This window comes from Cervus canadensis, chromosome 10, assembly GCF_019320065.1.
Source record: "Cervus canadensis isolate Bull #8, Minnesota chromosome 10, ASM1932006v1, whole genome shotgun sequence".
NCBI lineage: Eukaryota > Metazoa > Chordata > Mammalia > Artiodactyla > Cervidae > Cervus > Cervus canadensis.
Window position 1 is genome coordinate 74,185,368 of NC_057395.1, and position 20,522 is coordinate 74,205,889.

The 20,522-nt window shown below is 48.5% G+C and overlaps 1 protein-coding gene across 4 annotated transcripts in view; it reads left to right on the plus strand.

Annotated features, from left to right (window-relative positions):
* The window catches only part of EYA2 (EYA transcriptional coactivator and phosphatase 2), a 253,650-nt gene that overhangs the window by 228,268 nt on the left and 4,860 nt on the right, over window positions 1-20,522 (plus strand). For all 4 annotated transcript variants that reach the window (XM_043479366.1, XM_043479365.1, XM_043479367.1 and 1 more), the window contains 5 exons: window positions 1,005-1,063; window positions 6,575-6,735; window positions 9,326-9,440; window positions 10,449-10,570; window positions 15,266-15,366. In XM_043479366.1, the coding sequence (XP_043335301.1) occupies window positions 1,005-1,063; window positions 6,575-6,735; window positions 9,326-9,440; window positions 10,449-10,570; window positions 15,266-15,366 (558 nt within the window). The remainder of the gene's footprint in view (window positions 1-1,004; window positions 1,064-6,574; window positions 6,736-9,325; window positions 9,441-10,448; window positions 10,571-15,265; window positions 15,367-20,522) is intronic.

A 20,522-nucleotide genomic window follows, 5' to 3' on the forward strand; every position in this document is an offset into this window, starting at 1 on the left:
TGAAGCAATCACTGTGGCCCGAGGACCCTGGGTCTCTCTGATTGGCTGAACCTGGGTCACGTGCCCACCAATGTCATCCCCTCCTCTCCGTCTTAACTGCCGTGCGTTGAGGTATTTCTGCAAAGAGAACTGAGAGATGTATGAGTGGTGGCTGGCAGCTTGTTACTAAAATCTGTTGAATGGCCAGTGCTTGAAAGGGTAACCTGGCACATAGTAGAAGTGAAGTTGCTCAGTCGTGTGTGACTCTTTGCGATCCCATGGACTGTAGCCTACCAGGCTTCTCAGTCCGTGGAAGTTTCCAGGCCAGAGTACTGGAATGGGCTGTCATTTCCTTCTCCAGGGGATCTTCCCCACCAGGGGATCGAACCCAGGTCTCCTGCATTGCAGACAGACAGACGCTTTACCCTCTGAGCCACCAGGGAAGCCCAAACTATATGCCTGGCACATAGTAAGTGCTCAATAAATGATGGTCACAGATGGTGGGACACAGAGGGGAACTTGGGCAGGAGGCATCTCCTGAAGCTAATGCTTGAAGAATGCAAGGTTCACTAAGCAGCGGAAAGCAGAAAGCCCTCCACACAGAGGAAACACCTTGAACAGAACAGAGGCTTCCACTGTATGGCCATGGTATCCATAGGTCCTGGTGTGCCTGGGGACAGAGGGGAATTGGATTGGTCCTATTTTGTGGCTGTCCTCCAGTGTATTACTAATAGCAGCCCCCTTTACACTGCAAAACTGTCAGGGTGTGCGTGATAAATTACACAGTCATCACCACCGCTTATAGCCAACCAGCTCCTTCATAAGGAAACCAAAGGCAGAAGAGGATGAGACTTAACCCAAGGCCACCCAACCTTTAGTAGCAAAGTCTGGACTAGAATTCAGAACTCCTGACTCCCAGTGCAGTGCTCCTTCACCCTCCAGCTTATGAAATCAGCTCTCAAAGGCTGCATCAGCTTCACCAATCACGTATCTCCCTTTTTTTCTTCTTGCCAAATTCTCCATAGGATTGTGACCAGATCCACGTGGACGATGTCTCATCTGATGACAATGGGCAAGATTTAAGGTAGGAATTCGGGGAGTCAAAAATGCCCCTTCGGATTGAGAATCAAGCTCGCCTATCACTGGGATGCAGAGAGGAGGCTGGTTGTCAGGGCAGGGTGTGCCTGCCTCCACCATAGCTGGAACTTGTGTTTCTCTGAACTCAAAAAGCACAACCGTGCCCCCGACCATGCAGCTTTTCTTCCACATCATCTCAAATCACTGGGGCTGAGCTTTCCACAAATTCCCTGTGATGCTGCTTCTGCTTATCTCTTTGTGGGTCTTTTTTTTCCCCTGCTTACTAAAGTAATGCATGCATGAGGGCATGGGTTCAGTCCCTGGTCGGGGAACTAAGATCCCACAAGTTGCATGTACACGGCAAAAAATAGAGCATTAAAATATTATAAGAACGGAATAAAGTAATGCATGCATATTGTAAAAACTGTCATACATCACTTCTAATCTTGCCTCCCAGAATCACTACCATCAAGACTTTAGTTCACGTTTTTCCAAGGATTGACTGCACTCATTAACATATATATACATATATATTATTTAGTATAAGATCGACACAGTCAATACTCAAAAATATTTCTTGAATGAATAAATGGTATGTTGGTTTCTAGGGGAAACACTCCTAGGACATGAATTCCACAAATAAGGTCCCCAACTGCTCAAAATGAGACAGCTTTCTGAAGAATGTGGCTGAGGAATGTTCCAAGCCTGCCCATTATAAAAACAGAACCCTCATTAATCTGTGCTTATCAAAATGATCACAATTCAGCACCTCTCGGCCCATCAAAAGTATTGTGAGACCAAAACGATGTTTTGCTTGTGGGCCATTCATAGTAATTTTGCTTAGCATTAGCTTCTGAGGTGTGTCTTCCAACTTACCCCAAAAAAAGAAATCAAAGTTTCTGTTACTGAGCCCTGCAAGTCTTTTCAAAGCCCCGCACAATTAGAAGTGATCGGTGGACATCGCCTGCTTCGCTTTAATTAGCCATTCAGAAAATCCTCTGCAGTCAGGCCTGGCCAGGACCAGGCTCCAGTGCCCGCCAGGACTGCTCAATTTATGGAGTAAATAAATCCCAGATCAAGGCTAATTGTGTCCTTTCCATGAAGTCATCCCTGGGAACCACTCTCCCTTTCAGCGCAATGAGCAACCAGTGTTCCGTTTTCATCTTTTCTGCTGTAGCGGCTGGCTTGGAATCAAAAGCAGTGCCCCTCTGAACCCTGACTCAAGCTGAGCTTTTGGTACCGCACTTCAAGAATGCACAATCCAAGGGTGTTTTTTGCCCCTAGGAGCCAAATTCCCCATGTGTTCATTCAGGAAATATCTGTTACGGACCTACTGTGTGCTAGGCATCAAATGCCCCCCCTTTTTTTTCCCTCAGTTAATGGTAAAAATGGAGACTGCCCTGGTGGACCAATGGTTAAGACTCTCTGCTTCCAAGGCAGGGGTCACAGGTTTGATCCCTGGTCGGGGAACTAAGATCCCACGTGCCACAAAGGTGGCCAAAAAATAATTAATTAAAAAAAGAAACCCAACAGTAAAAACCAGCAGTGCTACCGTCCTTATCTTGCGCCATGCCCTGTTCCAGATGCTTCACGTGGCTTACCTCATTGCACCTTCACAGCAATTAGGAAAAAGTGGCTCTCATCATCCTCATGTTACACTGGGGAACGGGAGGTTCAGAGAGGTTAAATAACCTGCCCGACCTGACACAGCTGGTAAGTGGGAGAGGCAGGATTCGCGGACACCCTGCCCTGCCCTCCACCTCTTGGCAGAGCATCCAGCCATCTCCCCTGGGTGTCCTCTGAGTTTCGAGTCAGCGGTTTTCGAGAGTAAATCCTCTAGCCTTTCTGCACTACCCAGGGAGGGGCTACTGGTGGCTACCGATCCCAGAGCTGACACCTGCGTATCCAGGAGGCTCCCAGGTTCACACACCCACCGCTGCTCTGCGCAGCACAGACTCTCCTCTGAGCCATCCCTGCAATACCAAGGGAGCTTCCCCAGCGGGTCTGATGCAGTGGATACTGGTCCATCTGCACGTGTGTGGTACCATCTCCCGTGAGTACCCAGGAGGTCTTGCCTGATCTCTGCTTCTCCAGGGATCCAGAAGAGTTTGAAAAAGAAGAACAAGCCACTTTTGGAAAGGAGGAATGTTAGGGTGAAGGGATGCTCCAGCCCCCAAGTTCACTGCCACTCAACCAAGGTCACAGACTGGTCTAAAGTCACACAGATGCCCTCTGTGCCTACTGGAGACTGCAGTGCTCCAACCACTGGAAGGGAACTGGTCTGAAGCTGTTCTTCCACAGACTCTTAAAAAAATGGAAAAGAGGTTGATAGAAATTAAATGAAAAAGCAAAATTCTCTCGCAAGGTGAGAACCTTGAGAGTAGAGAGGAAGGAGCATGTGGCAAAAAGTGTGGTTCTTGGGGCATATGATTCTCCTTAGGAACAAGATTTGTATTTCAAACCTTATGAACATTCCCTCTTATAATTTGTCTTCCTAGGGACATGGTCATTGTATTGTAATTTATCAAAACCCACTGACTTTCATAGAAAATATGTATTTTCCCAACATGTGCAAAAAAATTATAGTTGAATATCACTCATCAGGCTGTTCATATCAGTGGTTTTAAATACTACTCCAAAATGTGAAACTTAAATTTCAGGAAAAAGTGTCTTAATATTTTTCATAAAATATTGTGAAATATCCAAAATATTTTCCCTTACTGTGTCAATTGAAAAAAACGCTTACAAAATTCCCTTTACTTGATAAAACTAGTGAGTTAAAAATCTAAAAAAAAAAATCCAGAGTAAGAGACCTTACATACAACAAGCTATGTAATGATTTCCATGTAATATTAGTCATAGTGGTGGTCACTCAGATAAGAAGTAACCTTGTATTTATCCAAACACCCAATGAAGCAAAATTCTCAGGTGGAAAAAGAAAAAGTGTCGGTTCTAGAAAAGAGGAGCCCTGATGGGATAAAGTCACATAGCTCCTTTCTCATCAGGTTAAGAATGCGCTCAAAAAGTGCCCAGCACAGTGAGTAACCCTTACGAAATGGCTCTCTGTCCGTTTGATTAGATGTTGTCTGCTCCCTTTCACTAGTTCGGCGTATTTTATTTCTCTTTAGCCCCTGCTCACCGCCACCCAAGGGAGGGGCTGACAAAAAAGCGATAGCAACACCTCTGTGTAGCAAACCCACTGGCATCTTTTGTGGGAAAGAGGAAGGATTCCATGATTTCACTTCCCAGTCCTCAGGGGAGATGGTCCCAGCTCTGCAGGACTTCTGGGGCCGGCATCCACTGCGTCAGACCCGCTGGGAGGCTCTCTTGTGGTTCAGGGACGGTGGGGAGGAGAGTCTCGGGTTAACCGAGAGCCGCTGGGAGACACAGGTGTCAGCTCTAGGACCAGCATCACGCAAGCAAATTGTTAGAACAGCCACGTCTCATCTCCATGCAGAAAACATTTTTTAGTAATCTTCTCAGGATCTCAGAAGTTCATGTTAAATACCATGATATCAAGCTAGTGGTCAAGCAAGTTAATTACACACAATCTATATTTGTATTTTATTTATTTTTTATTTCTTTGGTCATGCTACACAGCTTACGAGATCTGAGTTCCCCAACCAGGGATTGAACTCACACCCTCAGCAGTGAAAGCATGGGATCCTAACCACTGGACCACCAGGGAATTCCTCATCTTTTTAAATCTGAGTAATTCAGTAAAAAGCAGACAAGAGACTGTGATCACCCCTATTCCTACCATCTCCAACTCACCACTTGCTGATATTATGACTTACTTGCTTCCAATCTTATACACACTCACAAATGTCTGTGAAAAATGACCCAGGTGAATGTGTTTGTGTGTGTGTGTGTGTGTTTATGGACATATGGGCAAGAATTTGTCTGAAGAACAGCTTCTGTCAGCCCACTGGTATCTCTGGGATTGTCCATCCAACCTCCTCTGGAGAGAATCCCAGCGTCTGCAGTTGAACCCCTTCAGATTAAGTCACCCCAGTCAGTGTCCTCCTGGGCTGCCTGCCCCGGTGGTGAAATTTGCTTTTGAATTTGAGGCATCATGCAAGGCATCTCTGTGGATCCTGCAGGGGTTTTGTCGTCACCAGTTTGATATTCAGGCTGAGCCCCACACACAGGAGAGAATGACCCAGCGCTTCACATTTCCAAATTCCCTTTTCTCTGTCGCAGCACTGGTGTTGAACTGGGAATACCTAAGGTACAATTCCCCAGTGTTGTTTCATTCCTAGTGCATCATGTCTCCACCCTTAAACTCATCAGAGAAAATCCAGAAACAACAAAATAATAGGAAGAGAAAAACATCAGCCAACCCCCCGAATGAGAGGCCCTGGTACCACGCTGAGCTGGTCCCCACCCCCCACCCAGGCCTTCTGTCTCTGAAGAGACCTTCACTTTGGAAGTTTGGTCCACACACTGCCTTGTGACGTCCCATGATTTTGCAGACCTGTACCAGGCTTACGGTGGAGGGAAAGAAAATGGTATTCCGTGAGAGCTGGGGTTTTCCCTCTCACGCTGTAGCTGCTGGAGGTGACGTATCGCCCACAACTCCCCCTTCTGGTTCCCAGCTGCCATCCTGTCATTAACTTCCTGTGACGCTCTGATGTGTCCCCAGGGCATGCTTCATGCTGACGGAGGGTTCTGTCTGCAAAGTACCAGCAATCGACTCTGCCTGAGTTTTTCTTTTTTTTTTTGGCTTCAGCGTTGTGCACAGGCTTTCTCCAGTTGGGGCCAGCAGGGGCTACTCCTCGCAGAGCGCAGGCTTCTCATTGAGGTGGCTTTTGTTGCGGAGCACAGGCTCTAGCCTGCGGGCTCAGTAGTTGTGGCCTGGGGACGTAGCTGCTCTATAGCACGTGGGATCTTCTGGGACCAGAGATTGAACCTGTGTCCCCCGCATTGGCAAGTGCATTCCCAACCACTGGGCCACCAAAGAAGTCTGACTCTGCCTAGTTTAAAAGATAAAATTAACGTAGGGAATGCCTATAGAAAGATATAGAGATGCTCACAGCATAGGGGAAAAGGGTTAGCAGCCAGGCCTTTCGAGGCATGTGAAGCAGGGCAGATTTGGGGATCAGAGTATCAAGAGCTCACTGGTATTTTCTTCTGGACCCTTCTCTCGGGGTGAACCGAGGCCAACCACTTTTTGGAATTGCCTTTCCAGCTTCAGATTCCAAAGTGGGGGAGCGAGAGAGGCCTTGGCTTGGCCACTGCATGCAGGGAACAGAATGACTGCCCCTCAAAAAAAAACAGAGATGTTCTTTGATACCAGAAGGAAAGAGAATGGATGCTGCCTGGGCAGGAGCAGAGGATGCCACCATTGTTCGGGAAGTTAATGAAAGCTCTGACCCTGCTTCTCCCAGAACGCACCCAGAGCATCCTCACATGTTCGGGGACATAGTCAAACATTAGCCCACCCATGGGTCTCCTGGTGAGAAGCTCCCACCTCCCCACAGTAACCCTGTCTCTTCTCCCTCTTCCGTCTCCCCAGCACCTACAACTTCTCCGCTGATGGCTTCCACAGTTCGGCCCCGGGAGCCAACCTGTGCCTGGGCTCCGGCGTGCACGGCGGCGTGGACTGGATGAGGAAGCTGGCCTTCCGCTACCGGCGGGTGAAGGAGATGTACAACACCTACAAGAACAATGTCGGCGGTGAGCGGGCCGGGGGAGGGCCGTCGACGGTGCTCGGGGGGTCTGCCTGCCTGGGCCTCGGGCGCACCCCTGGACCAAGGGGAACTCATCAAGAACGGATTCTGTCACTCACACCCGACCTGCTCGGCGCCAGGCTCCGAGAGGCTCACAGACCCTGGCTCACCCGGGGTGGCCCTCATGACGCCCTCTGGGAGAGGGCGCTAGGATCTCATCATCCCCACTTTGGGTCTGGGGAAGCGGAGGAAGAGATGTCGTGTCCTGCCCATGCATGATCACGCCTCCGGCCCCGCCATGGTTCTCCACCTCTGGTCCTCGGACCAACAGCCTCAGGGTCACCCGGAGCCTTGTTGGAAATGCAGATTCTGTGGTCCGCACCTCAAACCTGTCAGATCGGCAGCTCTGGGGCGGGCCTGGCCCTCTGCATCTTAGCTGACCCTCCAGGTGGTTCTGCTGCTTGTTGAAAGTTTGAGGACCACAGGCTTCAGCCCTCACTACTGAGATTGTGGCCCCTGGAGCAGCCACAGGAGCATCACCTGGGAGCTTGTGAGAAATGTAGATGCCCAGGCCGCTCCCAAGGCAACTGAGTCAGATCTCTGTCTTTAACAAGATTCCCAGGTGATTCGTGAAAACACTGGTTCGCAAGCTTGGCTCATATTGGAACCCCCTGAGGAATTTCCCCTTCTGCTTTTCTTGGCCTGGCTCCCGATTGGCATTGGGACTTACTGAGTTCCCCTGGGCGATTCTACTGTGCAGCCAAGTCATGAAAGCTTCAGTGGCGGGAGAGCATTGGTTTATCACACTGAATAAGAACCTGGAAGGGGCTAGAGGCAGGGTGGGTTCACCAATGACCAGGCCCTTGATCACTATTTCTGGAATTCTCTAAGCCTTTGAGTCTTAACAAGTGAGACTGCTTCTCCCCCAGGAGGCACGTGGGGATGTTTTTTATTATCACGGTGTCTCTAACCAGCTACTGGCTGGTAAAGGGAATTAGATTTGAGTAGGCGGATAATAGAATCTGCCATCTACACCTTGACTCCATTCCCAGAAAGAGCAGAGTCCCAGGAAGAATTCAGGGTCTCCAACTGGACAGAACCCACTTCTGGTCCCACTGCTGCCACTTTCTAACTCCATGAGCCTTAGTTTCTCAAGTCTGTGAAATGGGGATAAAAATAATTCTGCTTCCCTAGCGACTGAAAGGTTTGTTGTCAATGCATACAAAAGGCAGGACTCTGTGTCTGGAATACAGTAGGCACTCAGGAAACAGTAGCGTTTATCACTAGCTCCTTTCAGTTTTGCTTGAGAGTCTTTTAGATTGTTCTCTGTTGTCTGCTTTCTGTGGATAGACCATCAGTTCTTCAGGACAGATTTTCTGTCTTGTCTGAGGCTGCAGTCCTGGCAATAGCCAGTGTTTCTTGAGCATTTCCTCCATGCTAGGCTCTGTTATGAAGGCTTTTTGTCTAATATTAATGGTTGTTTTGCTCTTCACAACATCTCTGTAATGTAACAGCTTCCTTTTAAATAATTTTTCTATTTATTTATTTGGGGCTGTGCTGGGTCTTCATTGCGGCACGGGCTTTCTCTCTACTTGCAGAGAGCAGGGGGCAGCTCTCGAGTTGTGATGCAAGGGCTTCTCAGGACGGGGGCTTCTCGTTGCAGAGCACCGGCTCTAGGACTCTAGAGCACAGGCTCAGTAGTTGTGGCGCATGGGCTTGGTTGCCTGGTGGCATGTGGGATCCAGACCAGGGATCGATCCTGTGTCTCCCACACTGGTAAACGGATTCTTCACCACTGAGCCACCAGGGAAGCCAGGTATCAGTTTTTACCATGCATGTTGTATGAAGGTGGAAACTGCAGTCAGAGAGATTGAGTAAGGCACCCAGGGTCTCTCAGCCCAGGCGACAGAGCCGGTCCTGGGCTGGTGACTTCTCCACCTCTGCCCACACTTCATGGCCTCTCACGTCCAAGCCTGTCAGCTTCGGGGCCGGCCCTGCCTGCTCACCCATCTCTGCACACAGATGGAGGGAATCGGGTGTGCTTGGGGTAGGGGCGACAGGGACCGAGTCAGCCAACAGAGGCCCTCGGGTCCTCATCCAAGTTAAGCCCCAGGAAATGCCCAAGGCGTCTGTCGGGCTGTTCTGCTTTCCCCTCAGCTCAGGGGAAATTATCTAGTGTATCAACAGGCAAGGAGCTGGCGGCTGGCAGAACACCGGTGGGCGGCCCCCTTCCTGCTGCCCCTTCCCCAGCTATTTCTGTATCACAGAACTAGCCCAGTGAGGGCTGCGACCTCCAGCCCGGGGTCACCATAGACGGCAGCATCCTAAGGGTTTCAGTAAGTGTGTCTGAAAAAGAGTAAGATACAGGATGCAAAGAGAAAACGCTTAATAAGTCAGCATCCGGGAGGTAGTGAATGATCAATCCATCCATTGAGCCTATCAATCTCAAAATAAAATTAAGGTCACTGGATTAAAGTTGACCTTGGGTGTCACCTGACTTGAAACCTCAAACTACAGTAGCTCAACTCTCTTTCCGTCACCCTGCTCCCCCCAGACCTCTAAAATGATAACTATTTTCTTTTTTGCTTTGTCCACAGGCTTGATAGGAGCTCCCAAAAGAGAGACCTGGCTACAGCTCAGAGCTGAGCTGGAAGCTCTGACTGATCTCTGGCTGACCCACTCTCTGAAGGCACTAAACCTCATCAATTCCCGGTAGGTGGGAGCCCCCATTTTTTATTTGTGCCACTGAACTTTCTCCCATTCGAGGCTGGTGGCCCCTCCACTTCCATACTGGGACAATCGGACTCCCCAAATTCTCCATTGCACATTTTCCAGACATTTGATAAAGCTGGGATGTGCCCGCACCATGGACACCTTGTCCCATAGATGAGCAAATAGCTGCAGAGACTCAGGCAGGGGCCCACAGAGCTGAAGACTTCTGTCCGTAGGTCTGTCTTCTCCCGTCTGCTCTTGCCCACGACACCCTGCAGCCACAACATCGCCCTGTGAAAACCATTTTATAGGATGCCACAGTTCACCTGGTGGACCCTTAGTGAGGTCAGGGGAGTCCAGTTTCCAATTTATTAGGCTTGCTAATAAATTGCCTCTTGCTCTAAAAAAAAAAAAAAAAAATCGCCTGCAGCAGAGAACAAATTACTCTGTACCAACAGCATAATTCTTATGACCCAACATAAGAATGGGTTACAAACTTGTGAATGGGTTACCCAACTTATGAATGGTTACAAAATGACAGCCCATGAGCTGAATCCATCCTACTGATGCATTTTGTCTGATACACACTTGGCCCCAAAGACAGGGAAGATTAATCCATAACCGCAGGTTCTGAGGATGTCAGGTCGGAGGGGTCAGAACCCGCATGTGCTTTCCAGTTTACCCCGGTCCTCACTTCTCCCTGCTCTCCTGCACTAGGTCAGTACCACTCAGGTACATTTCCAGTAGGTCCCTGCAGCTATTTTAGTGACCCTTGCAATAAGCATTTGATTTGTAAATAGAAGTATTATACTTGTATTCAATTTTAATGTGTCAGGCAGGCTTAAAAGAGAGGAATGGCTGGAGGATCCTGGAGCTCCATCCACCCTCACCTGAAGATGACTTAGCCAGAGCCTCAAACCTCACCAGAATTCCCACTGACTCCAGGCTCAGCTACAGAACTCCTTGTGCTATCCCGGAGATCTGACCCACAGTCTTCTTTGTCCTCAGGCCCAATTGTGTCAACGTGCTGGTCACCACCACTCAACTAATTCCTGCCCTGGCCAAAGTCCTGCTGTACGGATTGGGTTCTGTGTTTCCTATTGAGAACATCTACAGTGCAACCAAGACAGGTAAGGGGAACCTAGACCTACAAAAGGGGGAGGGTAAGGTCAATTTTGCCTGCCGGGATGAGAGGTTTAATGACACGAGGGAAGTTAAAGAATTTGTCCAGAGGTATGACCAAACTCCCCAAACCACCCTCATAACTCACTGGGATTAACCTCTGATCTAGAGAAATTGCTTAGTTTTGCAGTTTTCCAAAGTGTATTAGTTAAGATATGCACAAAGCTGCTATTAACAAATACCCACAAATACAAGGGTTTAGTTACATTAGTGCATGTATGTGTGTGCTAAGTCGCTTTAGTCGTGTCTGACTCTTTGCAACCCTGTGGACCACAGCCGACCAGGCTCTTCTGTCCATGGGATTCTCCAGGCAGGAATACTGGAGTCAGTTGCCATGCCCTCCTCCAGGGGATCTTCCTGACCCAGGGATCGAACCTGCATCTTTTGTGTCCTGCATTGGCAGGCAGGCTCTTTACCACTAGCCGCACCCTTGGGACGACCCTAATTACATTAGGGCCAAAGCTAATATCTCTCAGATGTCAAACAGACCAGAGGCGAGTGATCCAGGCTGATGGAGTGATTCTGTTCTCAAACTCACCCAGGAAGCCAGGTTCTTCCCATTTTATTTTCCCATTATCATCCCTTCTAATTTTATTCTCATCAATTCAGTTCACTCACTCAGTTGTGTCCGACTCTTTGTGACCCCATGAACCGCAGCACGCCAGGCCTCCCTGTCCATCACCAACTCCCAGAGTTTACCCAACTCATGTCCATTGAGTCGGTGATGCCATCCAACCATCTCATCCTCTGTCGTCCCCTTCTCCTCTGCCCTCAATCTTTCCCAGCATCAGGGTCTTTTCAAATGAGTCAGCTCTTCGCATCAAGTGGCCAAAGTATTGGAGTTTCAGCTTCAACATCAGTCCTTCCAGTGAACACCCAGGACTGATCTCCTTTAGGATGGACTGGTTGGATCTCCTTGCAGTCCAAGGGACTCTCAAGAGTCTTCTCCAACACCACAGTTTTCTTCAGCGCTCAGCTTTCTTTACAGTCCAACTCTCACATCCATACATGACCACTGGAAAAACTGTAGCCTTGACTAGACGGACCTTTGTTGACAAAGTAATGTCTCTGCTTTTTAATATGCTGTCTAGGTTGGTCATAACTTTCCTTCCAAGGAGCAAGCGTCTTTTAATTTCATGGCTGCAGTCACTATCTGCAGTGATTTTGGAGCCCCCAAAAATAAAGTCTGCCACTGTTTCCACTGTTTCCCCATCTATTTCCCATCAAGTGATGGGACCAGATGCCATGATCTTAGTTTTCTGAATGTTGAGCTTTAAGCCAACTTTTCACTCTCCTCTTTCACTTTCATCAAGAGGCTCTTTAGTTCTTCTTCACTCTCTGCCATAAGGGTGGTGTCATCTGCATATCTGAGGTTATTGATATTTCTCCTGGCAATCTTGATTCCAGCTTGTGCTTCCTCCAGCCCAGCATTTCTCATCATGTACTCTGCATATAAGTTAAATAAGCAGGGTGACAACATACAGCCTTGACGTACTCCTTTTCCTATTTGGAACCAGTCTGTTGTTCCATGTCCAGTTCTAAACTGTTGCTTCCTGACCTGCATACAGATTTCTCAAGAGACAGGTCAGGTGGTCTGGTATTCCCATCTCTCAGAATTTTCCACAGTTTATTGTGATCGACACAGTCAAAGGCTTTGGCATAGTCAGTAAAGCAGAAATAGATGTTTTTCTGGAACTTTCTTGCTTTTTCGATGATCCAGAGGATGTCGGCAATTTGATTTCTGGTTCCTCTGCCTTTTCTAAATCCAGCTTGAACATCTGGAAGTTCATGGTTCACGTATTGCTGAAGCCTGGCTTGGAGAATTTTGAGCATTACTTTACTAGCGTGTGAGATGAATGCGATTGTGCAGTAGTTTGAGCATTCTTTGGGATTGCCTTTTTTGGGGATTGTAATGAAAACTGACCTTTTCCAGTCCTGTGGCCACTGCTGAGTTTTCCAAATTTGCTGGCATATTGAGTGCAGCACTTTCACAGCATCATCTTTCAGGATTTGAAATAACTCAACTGGAATTCCATCACCTCCATTAGCTTGGTTCGTAGTGATGCTTCCTAAGGCCCACTTGACTTCACATTCCAGGATGTCTGGCTCTAGGTGAATGATCACACCATCGTGATTATCTGGGTCATGAAGATCTTTTTTGTACAGATCTTCTGTGTATTCTTGCCACCTCTTCTTAATATCTTCTGCTTCTGTTAGGTCCATACCATTTCTGTCCTTTATTGAGCCCATCTTTGCATGAAATGTTCCCTTGGTATCTCTGATTTTCTTGAAGAGATCTCTAGTCTTTCCCATTCTATTATTTTCCTCTACTTCTTTGCATTGATCACTGAGGAAGGCTTTGTCTCTCCTTGCTATTCTTTAGAACTCTGCATTCAAATGGGTATATCTTTCCTTTTCTCCTTTGCTTTTTGCTTCCCTTCTTTTCACAGCTATTTGTAAGGCCTCCTCAGACAGCCATTTTGCTTTTTTGCATTTCTTTTTCTTGGGGATGATCTTGCTCCCTGTCTCCTGTACAGTGTCATTAACCTCCATCCATAGTTCACCAGGCACTCTATCAGATCTAGTCTCTTAAATCTATTTCTCACTTCTACTGTATAGTCATAAGGGATTTGATTTAGGTCATACCCAAATGGTCTAGTGGTTTTCCCAACTTTCTTCAATTTAAGTCTGAATTTGGCAATAAGGAGTTCATGATCTGAGCCACAGTCAGCTCCCGGTCTTGTTTTTGCTGACTGTATAGAGCTTCTCTATCTTTGACTGCAAAGAATATAATCAATCTGATTTCAGTGTTGGTCATCTGCTGATGTCCATGTGTAGAGTCTTCTCTTGTGTTGTTTATTCTCATGTATATAGTCAAATCAGAATCTGCCATATTATCATTCCAGCTCATGGGAAGGGAGAAAAGAGGAAGGAGTGATACATGCACGTCCAGTATTCTAAAAACAACACCGGGGGCGGGGTTTACTTCTACTCACCTCCTATTGGCCCAGCTTGGTCAGGTGGCCATAACCAGTTGCCAGGGAATCTGGGAAATGTAGTCCACAGCTAAATGACCATAGCTACCGCTACTACTAAGTCACTTCAGTCGTGTCCGACTCTGTGCGACCCCACAGACGGCAGCCCACCAGGCTCCCCCATCCCTGGGATTCTCCAGGCAAGAACACTGGAGTGGGTTGCCATTTCCCTTTCCAGTGCATGAAAGTGAAAAGTGAAAGTGAAGTTGCTCAGTCGTGTCCGACTCTTCGCGACCCCATAGACTGTAGCCCACCAGGCTCCTCTGTCCATGGGATTTTCCAGGCAAGAGTACTGGAGTGGGGTGCCATTGCCTTCTCCGACCATAGCTAAGCCCCGGTAAAACTCAGGAAATTCTATTACTAAGAAAGAAGAGGAAAACATTTCCCATCCCAGGATGGGACATGAGGTGGTTTTATTTTAGGTAGTACATTAAATAACCTAACCTTGAACCCACACAGAAGACTGTTGATTTTTTAATGCTCTTTAAAGAAGAGTGTCTCAGTTTAGTGTTATCCTGTTTCAACAACTTTTTCATATTTGCTAATCTCCCTTATTAACAGAGAAAACACCTTAGGCTCAGAGCTTTCATCAAATAAGAGAATTCAGTAACTAGAAGTGAACAGCAGCATTTGTCGTCAGGACAAGTAATATTGGTTTTTCTGGGGGAGAGGTAGAGGAGCACTGTGTCTTGATTTGTGTGTGTGTGTGTGTGTGTATCACCTAAAATTGTATAATAACACTAAATCTAGTTAACATGTTTTTAGTGAGACATTTTTACCTGTGTTCTTTTCTGGAGGAAAAATCAATTTATAATATATACTTTGGAAGCATTTTCTTAGAGCAGAGCTTTTGCTAAAGTTCTAAACCAGAAATGGCTAGAAGGACTAGATGTCCTTCAGTGCTCAGGGCAGCAAAGAAATTAGCCAGCCCAAAACATCAGGAACACCGAGGCTGAGAAATGCTGATGGAGGTGAAGTGCTCAGCAGGCGCCAGCATAGAGTCACAACTGTCCCTATTAGCACGCTTCTGTTATGATGGTCGTTCCTAAACTTGCCAACAAGGTCGGGATGAACTAAGATCTGAATTCAGTGTGCAGGACTGATGCTGCTGCCTGACCACCTGGGACGAAGGGAAACATGAAAAGATGGTCATCTACACGAAACAAGAGAAAAGCAAACCGGGGAATCACACGAGGGCCACTCTGGCGCCAGGCTGCCCACCCTCGGACACGTGAAGCCCGACACTTGTGCTTCCTAACCCTGGGACCCTGGGCAGATCGCCTCACCTCTAGGGGCTTCACGTCTAATCTGTAAAACGGGTCCATCGCTCTTACACCAGACAGCTGCATAGACACCAGAGCTTGTTTCAAACCCCTGCTCTGCCTTTCTGCTGGGTCCCGGTGGACCAGCCTCATAACTGCTCTGGGCCTCTGTCTTGTCGTCCCATCACCTGGGGACAGGGACACCTCCAGGTTTGCTCAAGGATGAAATGACTCACCCCAGGTCCTTAGGAAGACGGCTGCACGAAGGAAGCTCTTAATTAGCGGTGATTATCCACCGCAGTCCCGGGTCCTCACCAAGCATCTTCCTTTCCTTCTGTGCATGCAGGGAAGGACAGCTGCTTCGAGAGGATAATGCAGAGGTTCGGCAGAAAGGCTGTCTACATCGTGATTGGCGACGGCGTGGAAGAGGAGCAGGGAGCCAAAAAGGTACTTCCTCCACGCAGCTCTCAGGGCGCTTCCCCCTCCTCTGTTGAGCCTGTCTCCTTTCCAGGCTCTTCGGTCGCTGGTCCACTCCCACTCAGAAATCACAGAAGCATCCTGAGTCATTTCCTTCTGCAAATCCCCCCTCCGTGCCTTTGCCTGCCACCCCTGGTAGCCTTGCATTGTTTCTGGGACAACTGCTCAGGAGCCCAGAGACCCTCCATCAGGGCAGGCTGGTGGGGGGCTGGTGCACGTGTGTGTTTTATTTAATACTCACTGATCATATGTTCCAGGAACCCTTCCCAGTTAATAAAGACAGCATTAAGCTAATGAAAAAGAAAATCCTGCTTTTGTGATCTCAGGCCCATGAGGAGACGGGCAGGGGGGTTCTGGTGGCCGCAGCTCTGTTCTTGGAAAAGAAACAGCTGCTAAAGTCCGGGGTCTGGACCTGTCAACAGCATCCCAGAGAGCCTGCCGCCCCCCACCCAGGGGCCTGGGAAGTGGATTGTTAATGTCACAGAGCTTAATTTGGGGGACCTGGTTTCCCCCTTCCTGCCTCAGAAACAGATTCTAAGGAAATGCAAAAATGTTTAGGGTCTCAGCGGATGAAACCCATGAGAAGATGGAAGGTCCTGAGACAGGGGTTCAGGAGAGGGAAAGCTTAGAAGGCTTTGCATATACCAGTCCAGCCTCCTGGAAGGCTCCTCCCCTTCCCTTCCTTGCTCCTCCCCTTGCTCTTCCGGACTCATTCTTTTCCAGCCTCAGCCTCCCTTCAGAGGAGGCTTTCCCTCCCAGCTCCCACTCCCACCTTCCAAGCTCAATGAGGCCTGCCTGCACTTCCCTCCCACAGATCTCCATATTCCTCCTCCAAGGCCTTATCCCCTCTTGTCACAAAAGAGCTGCCTATGTGACTTGTGGCTGCATCACCGACCCTCCACCTGGAGTGTAAGCTCCATTAGCTGAGCACCTACTGTGTGCTGGCCTCTCTTGCAGGCACTGCACCTGGGCAGTGAGCAGAACACACAGGCCATTCTCACCCCTCACTCAGCTCACAGCCTGGGGACAAGCGGTCAGCACCTAAGTGTAACCAGCATGTCAGATGACCGCTGGAGCTTTGGAGAAAAATAAAGCAGAGAGTGGAGAACAGAGGAGGCGCTAGGGGCGGGCAGGCTGGGAGTGCAGGTGGTGATCAAGGCCTGCCTGGCTGCGAGGTGACGGCCGAGCAGAGGTGGGAGGAGAGGAAGTGAGCCAAGTGAGCATCAGAGGGAGGGAATTTCGGGAGAGGAACCAAGAAGTTCAAAGGTCCGAAGGCTGGGGCTTCCTGCAGAAAGCCAGCGTGGCATCAGGGATGCACCAAGCAAAGGGCAGGGCAGGTCGGGAGGTGCGGTCTTGGAGGTGCCTGGGGCCTTCGGAGGGACTTCAGCTTTTACTCTGAGCACTTCTTTTTAAAGCGGATTTCTTTAACTTCAAAAATGAATTGATTTAGAGGGACTTCTTTACCTGGCTGTACTTAACCAGTGGCGCTCCAGTGGTTAAGACTCCACACTCCCAATTCAGGGACACAAGTTTGATCCCTGGTCAGGGAAGTGAGATCCCACACACCACATGGCATGGCTTACATTCGATTTAGAGGAGAAAATATTAATCATAGCTATCGGGGTGACCATGAAAAAAGCTGAGCACCGAAAAATGGATGCTTTTGAACTGTGGTGTTGGAGAAGACTCTTGAGAGTCCCTTGGACTGCAAGGAGATCCAACCAGTCCATCCTAAAGGAGATCAGTCCTGGGTGTTCACTGGAAGGACTGATGCTGAAGCTCCAATACCTAGGCCACCTGATGCGAAGAACTGACTCATTGGAAAAGATCCTGATGCTGGGAAAGATTGAAGGCAGGAGGAGAAGGGGATGACAGAGGATGAGACGGTTGGATGGCATCACCGACTCAATGGATATGCGTTTGAGCAAGCTTTGGGAGTTGGTGATGGGCAGGGAGGCCTGGCGTGCTGCAGTTCATAGGGTCACAAAGAGTCAGACTAAGCGAGTGAGCTGACTGATATGGGTGATACACCAGGATATGACCAAAACAGTGGTGTGAACCTCATGAATTATCACATGAATCCAGGACCGGTGTGCCAGGTCAAGAGCTGGTCTCCGGTGAACCTACCCGAAGCCCACTGCTGGGGTGGGAGGGGGAGTCAAGAGCCACTTTTGCAGGTTCAGATCTAATTGAGAAGAACCTCTGCCCAAGCATGTGACAGCGATCAAAATAAACTTTGCTTCTATCAGAGTTAGACTGAGAACCTGCTTAGCCTCTGGTCGTGGGCACGCTACCTGCCCTCTGGTTCTCACCTGGAGAACGACAAGTCCATGGAGCAGTCACTGCCGTTCACTTGCCTTCTCACATCAAAGGGGGTTTCTTAGGGCAGTGTAGCAGATGTTTGGAAATGATCGTTTACTATCCTGAAATGAAATACTAACGGATAAGAAAACCTCCTTAAAGCCATAATTTCCTGCCCCAAGAAAATTTTTAGAAAGAAAATAAAAAACACAGTGTCCTGGAGATCAACATCCAGTGATACAGAGAGAAATAAGGGCGGGACCTCCCTGGTGGTCCAGTGGTTAAGACTTCCCCTTCCAGTGCAGAGGGTGCAGGTTCTATCCACAGAGGGCTAAGATTCCCCATGTCTCAGGACCAAAACATAAAACAGAAGCAACATGGTTAACAAATTCAATAGTTTAAAAATGGTCCTCATCAAAAATAATCTTTTTAAAGAAATAAGGGAAAGTCGTTTGTACTCAAGGGTTCCTCAGGTGGCGATAGTGGTAAAGAATCCACCTGCTAATGCAGGAGACACAAGAGACACAAGGTCGATCCCTGGGTCCGGAAGGTCCCCTGGAGGAGGGCACGGCAACCCACTCCGGTATTCCTGCCTGGAGAATCCCGTGCACAGAGGAGCCTGGCGGGCTACAGTCTACAGGGTCGCAAAGAGTTGGACACGACTGAGCACACACACGTATTTATACTCACAATAACATGTGCTCCGGTGGTAAACGTTTGAGCACAGAGCCCTGCACCCAAAAGCGCTGTCGCTGAGGATGCAGCCCAGCAAATGCAGGACACGAGTGTGCAGTCCCAGCCGCTCACAGAGCCATCGAGGCGCTGCAGCCGTCACGTGATTGCTCCAAACTGCAGGGCAACCCAGGGTGAGGCTCGGACTAAAACAAAATATAGGCTTCCCCAGTTCACAGAGTCACTGCAGCCCTGGAAAACGTTTATTAAAAGCATGGGAAAGATACTCTGTTTATGTGACAGAGTGGAGTTAAGGGTCTCCACTCGGGTTATTATGAATGGGTTTGTATGTTCTTAAATATCTGGCAGAAGATTTGAAAATCATTCAAGTCTAAGGTGTGTGGGATGGAGCAGGCACCTGCACCTCGTGGAGTGCCCCCCCAATCATGACAACAGTCAAAACTCACACAGTCGCTCCTAGGAGGCAGGCTGCTTCTTAAGAACTGCTAGTCTAGGTCGCCCTCCCTTAGAGAGCCAGGAGGAGGGGGAGCTGACAGAGATGCCTCTTCATAAACTAAAGTTCTTTTTTTTTGAGATCTTAGTTCTCCAACTAGAGATCGAACCCATGCCCCCAGCACTGGAAGTGCAGAGTCTTAACCACTGGACCTCCAGGGAAGGCCTGCAGGTGCCCCTTTCAATTCTGTGTCCCAGGCGCCTCCCTCGCCTCACCCTACAGCTGCCTGGCTCTCACAGAAACAGGTGGCCAGGGGAGCATATTTTGCCCTAAATCCCAGCTTGGCCATTGTTGGCTGTGTGGCCTTCAGCCAGGGGCAGCCCTCTCTGAGCTGCCTTTTTATCTGTTGCCCCTGCAGAGAACAGACGCCAAGGGGGCCAGCAGAGGAACCATGCAGAGTCAGCCCTCAATAGCCCAAAGTGGGTGCGGTTACTACTCCCTGGGGCTGGGGAATAGTGGGGGAGAAAGCTAAATCCATCTTCAGAAATTCAGAGGAGGGTCTGTCTCTAGGGGAGCCAGCAGAGAAAGAAAACAGGAGTCCGAATTTGCACATCACAAAGGGGGAAGAAGGAATGAGCACAGAATCTAATTAAAAATAAGCAAAGAAGAGGGGGTTTCCCTGGTGGCTCGGTGGTAAAGAATCCACCTGCCAATGCAGGAGACATGCGTTCGATCCCCGGTCCGGGAGGATCCCACATGCCACAGAGCAACTGAGCCCGTGCATCAGAACTGCTGAGCCCATGTTCTAGAGCGCGGGAGCCTTACCTACTGAGTCCACTTGCCCTGAGTCCGCGGTCGACAACTACAGAAGCCACTGCAATGAGAAGCCTGAACACTGCACCTGAAGAGTGACCCCCGCCCCCTTCAACAAGAGAAAAGCCCTCATGGTGAAGACCCAGCGCGGCCAAAGATAAATACATTTTTAAAAATAAGGCAAAGAAGTTTATAAAAGAAAACAGGAGAAGTCTGACAAATAAAAGACACAAAAGTAAACTGATATCAAAAAAGCCAAATGTTGTCACAATAAATGGGAATGAAGCAAAATTTCAAAGTCAGTGATTTTCTGACAGTTTTTTTTTTTTTAAAGCTGGCTGAATGTGAAATATTCCTAATATAGAGAACAGTTGAAAAATACAGAAAAAGTATTCCTGTGTATACTAACAATGAAAGCCGATGCCGCTGTATTAATATCAAGCAAATAGATTTTAAGGTGAAAATCATTACTAAAAAATTAGAAGTATAAAAGTGTTCATTTGAGCTAAACTTGCAAGTACCTAATAAAATAGCTTGTGCTTCCCTGGTGGCTCAGAGCGTAAGGCATCTGCCTGCAATGTGGGAGACTGGGGTTCAAATCCCCGGTCGGGAAGATCCTCTGGAGAAGGAAGTGGCAAGCCACTCCAGGACTCTTGCCTGGAGAATTCCATGGACGGAGGAGCCTGCTAAGCTACCGTCCATGGGATTGCAGAGTCACACACAACTGAGCAACTTCACAATAAAATAGCTTAAATAAGAAAAAAACAAAATCTGCCCACATAACAAAAACTCACCCCAGTGTCTTCTTTGGGCAAAGTCCACAGGAGCAAGTATATCACTGAATCCAGGCTGAGGGAGTGGGTGAGGAAGTCCCCCCGGGTCCAGG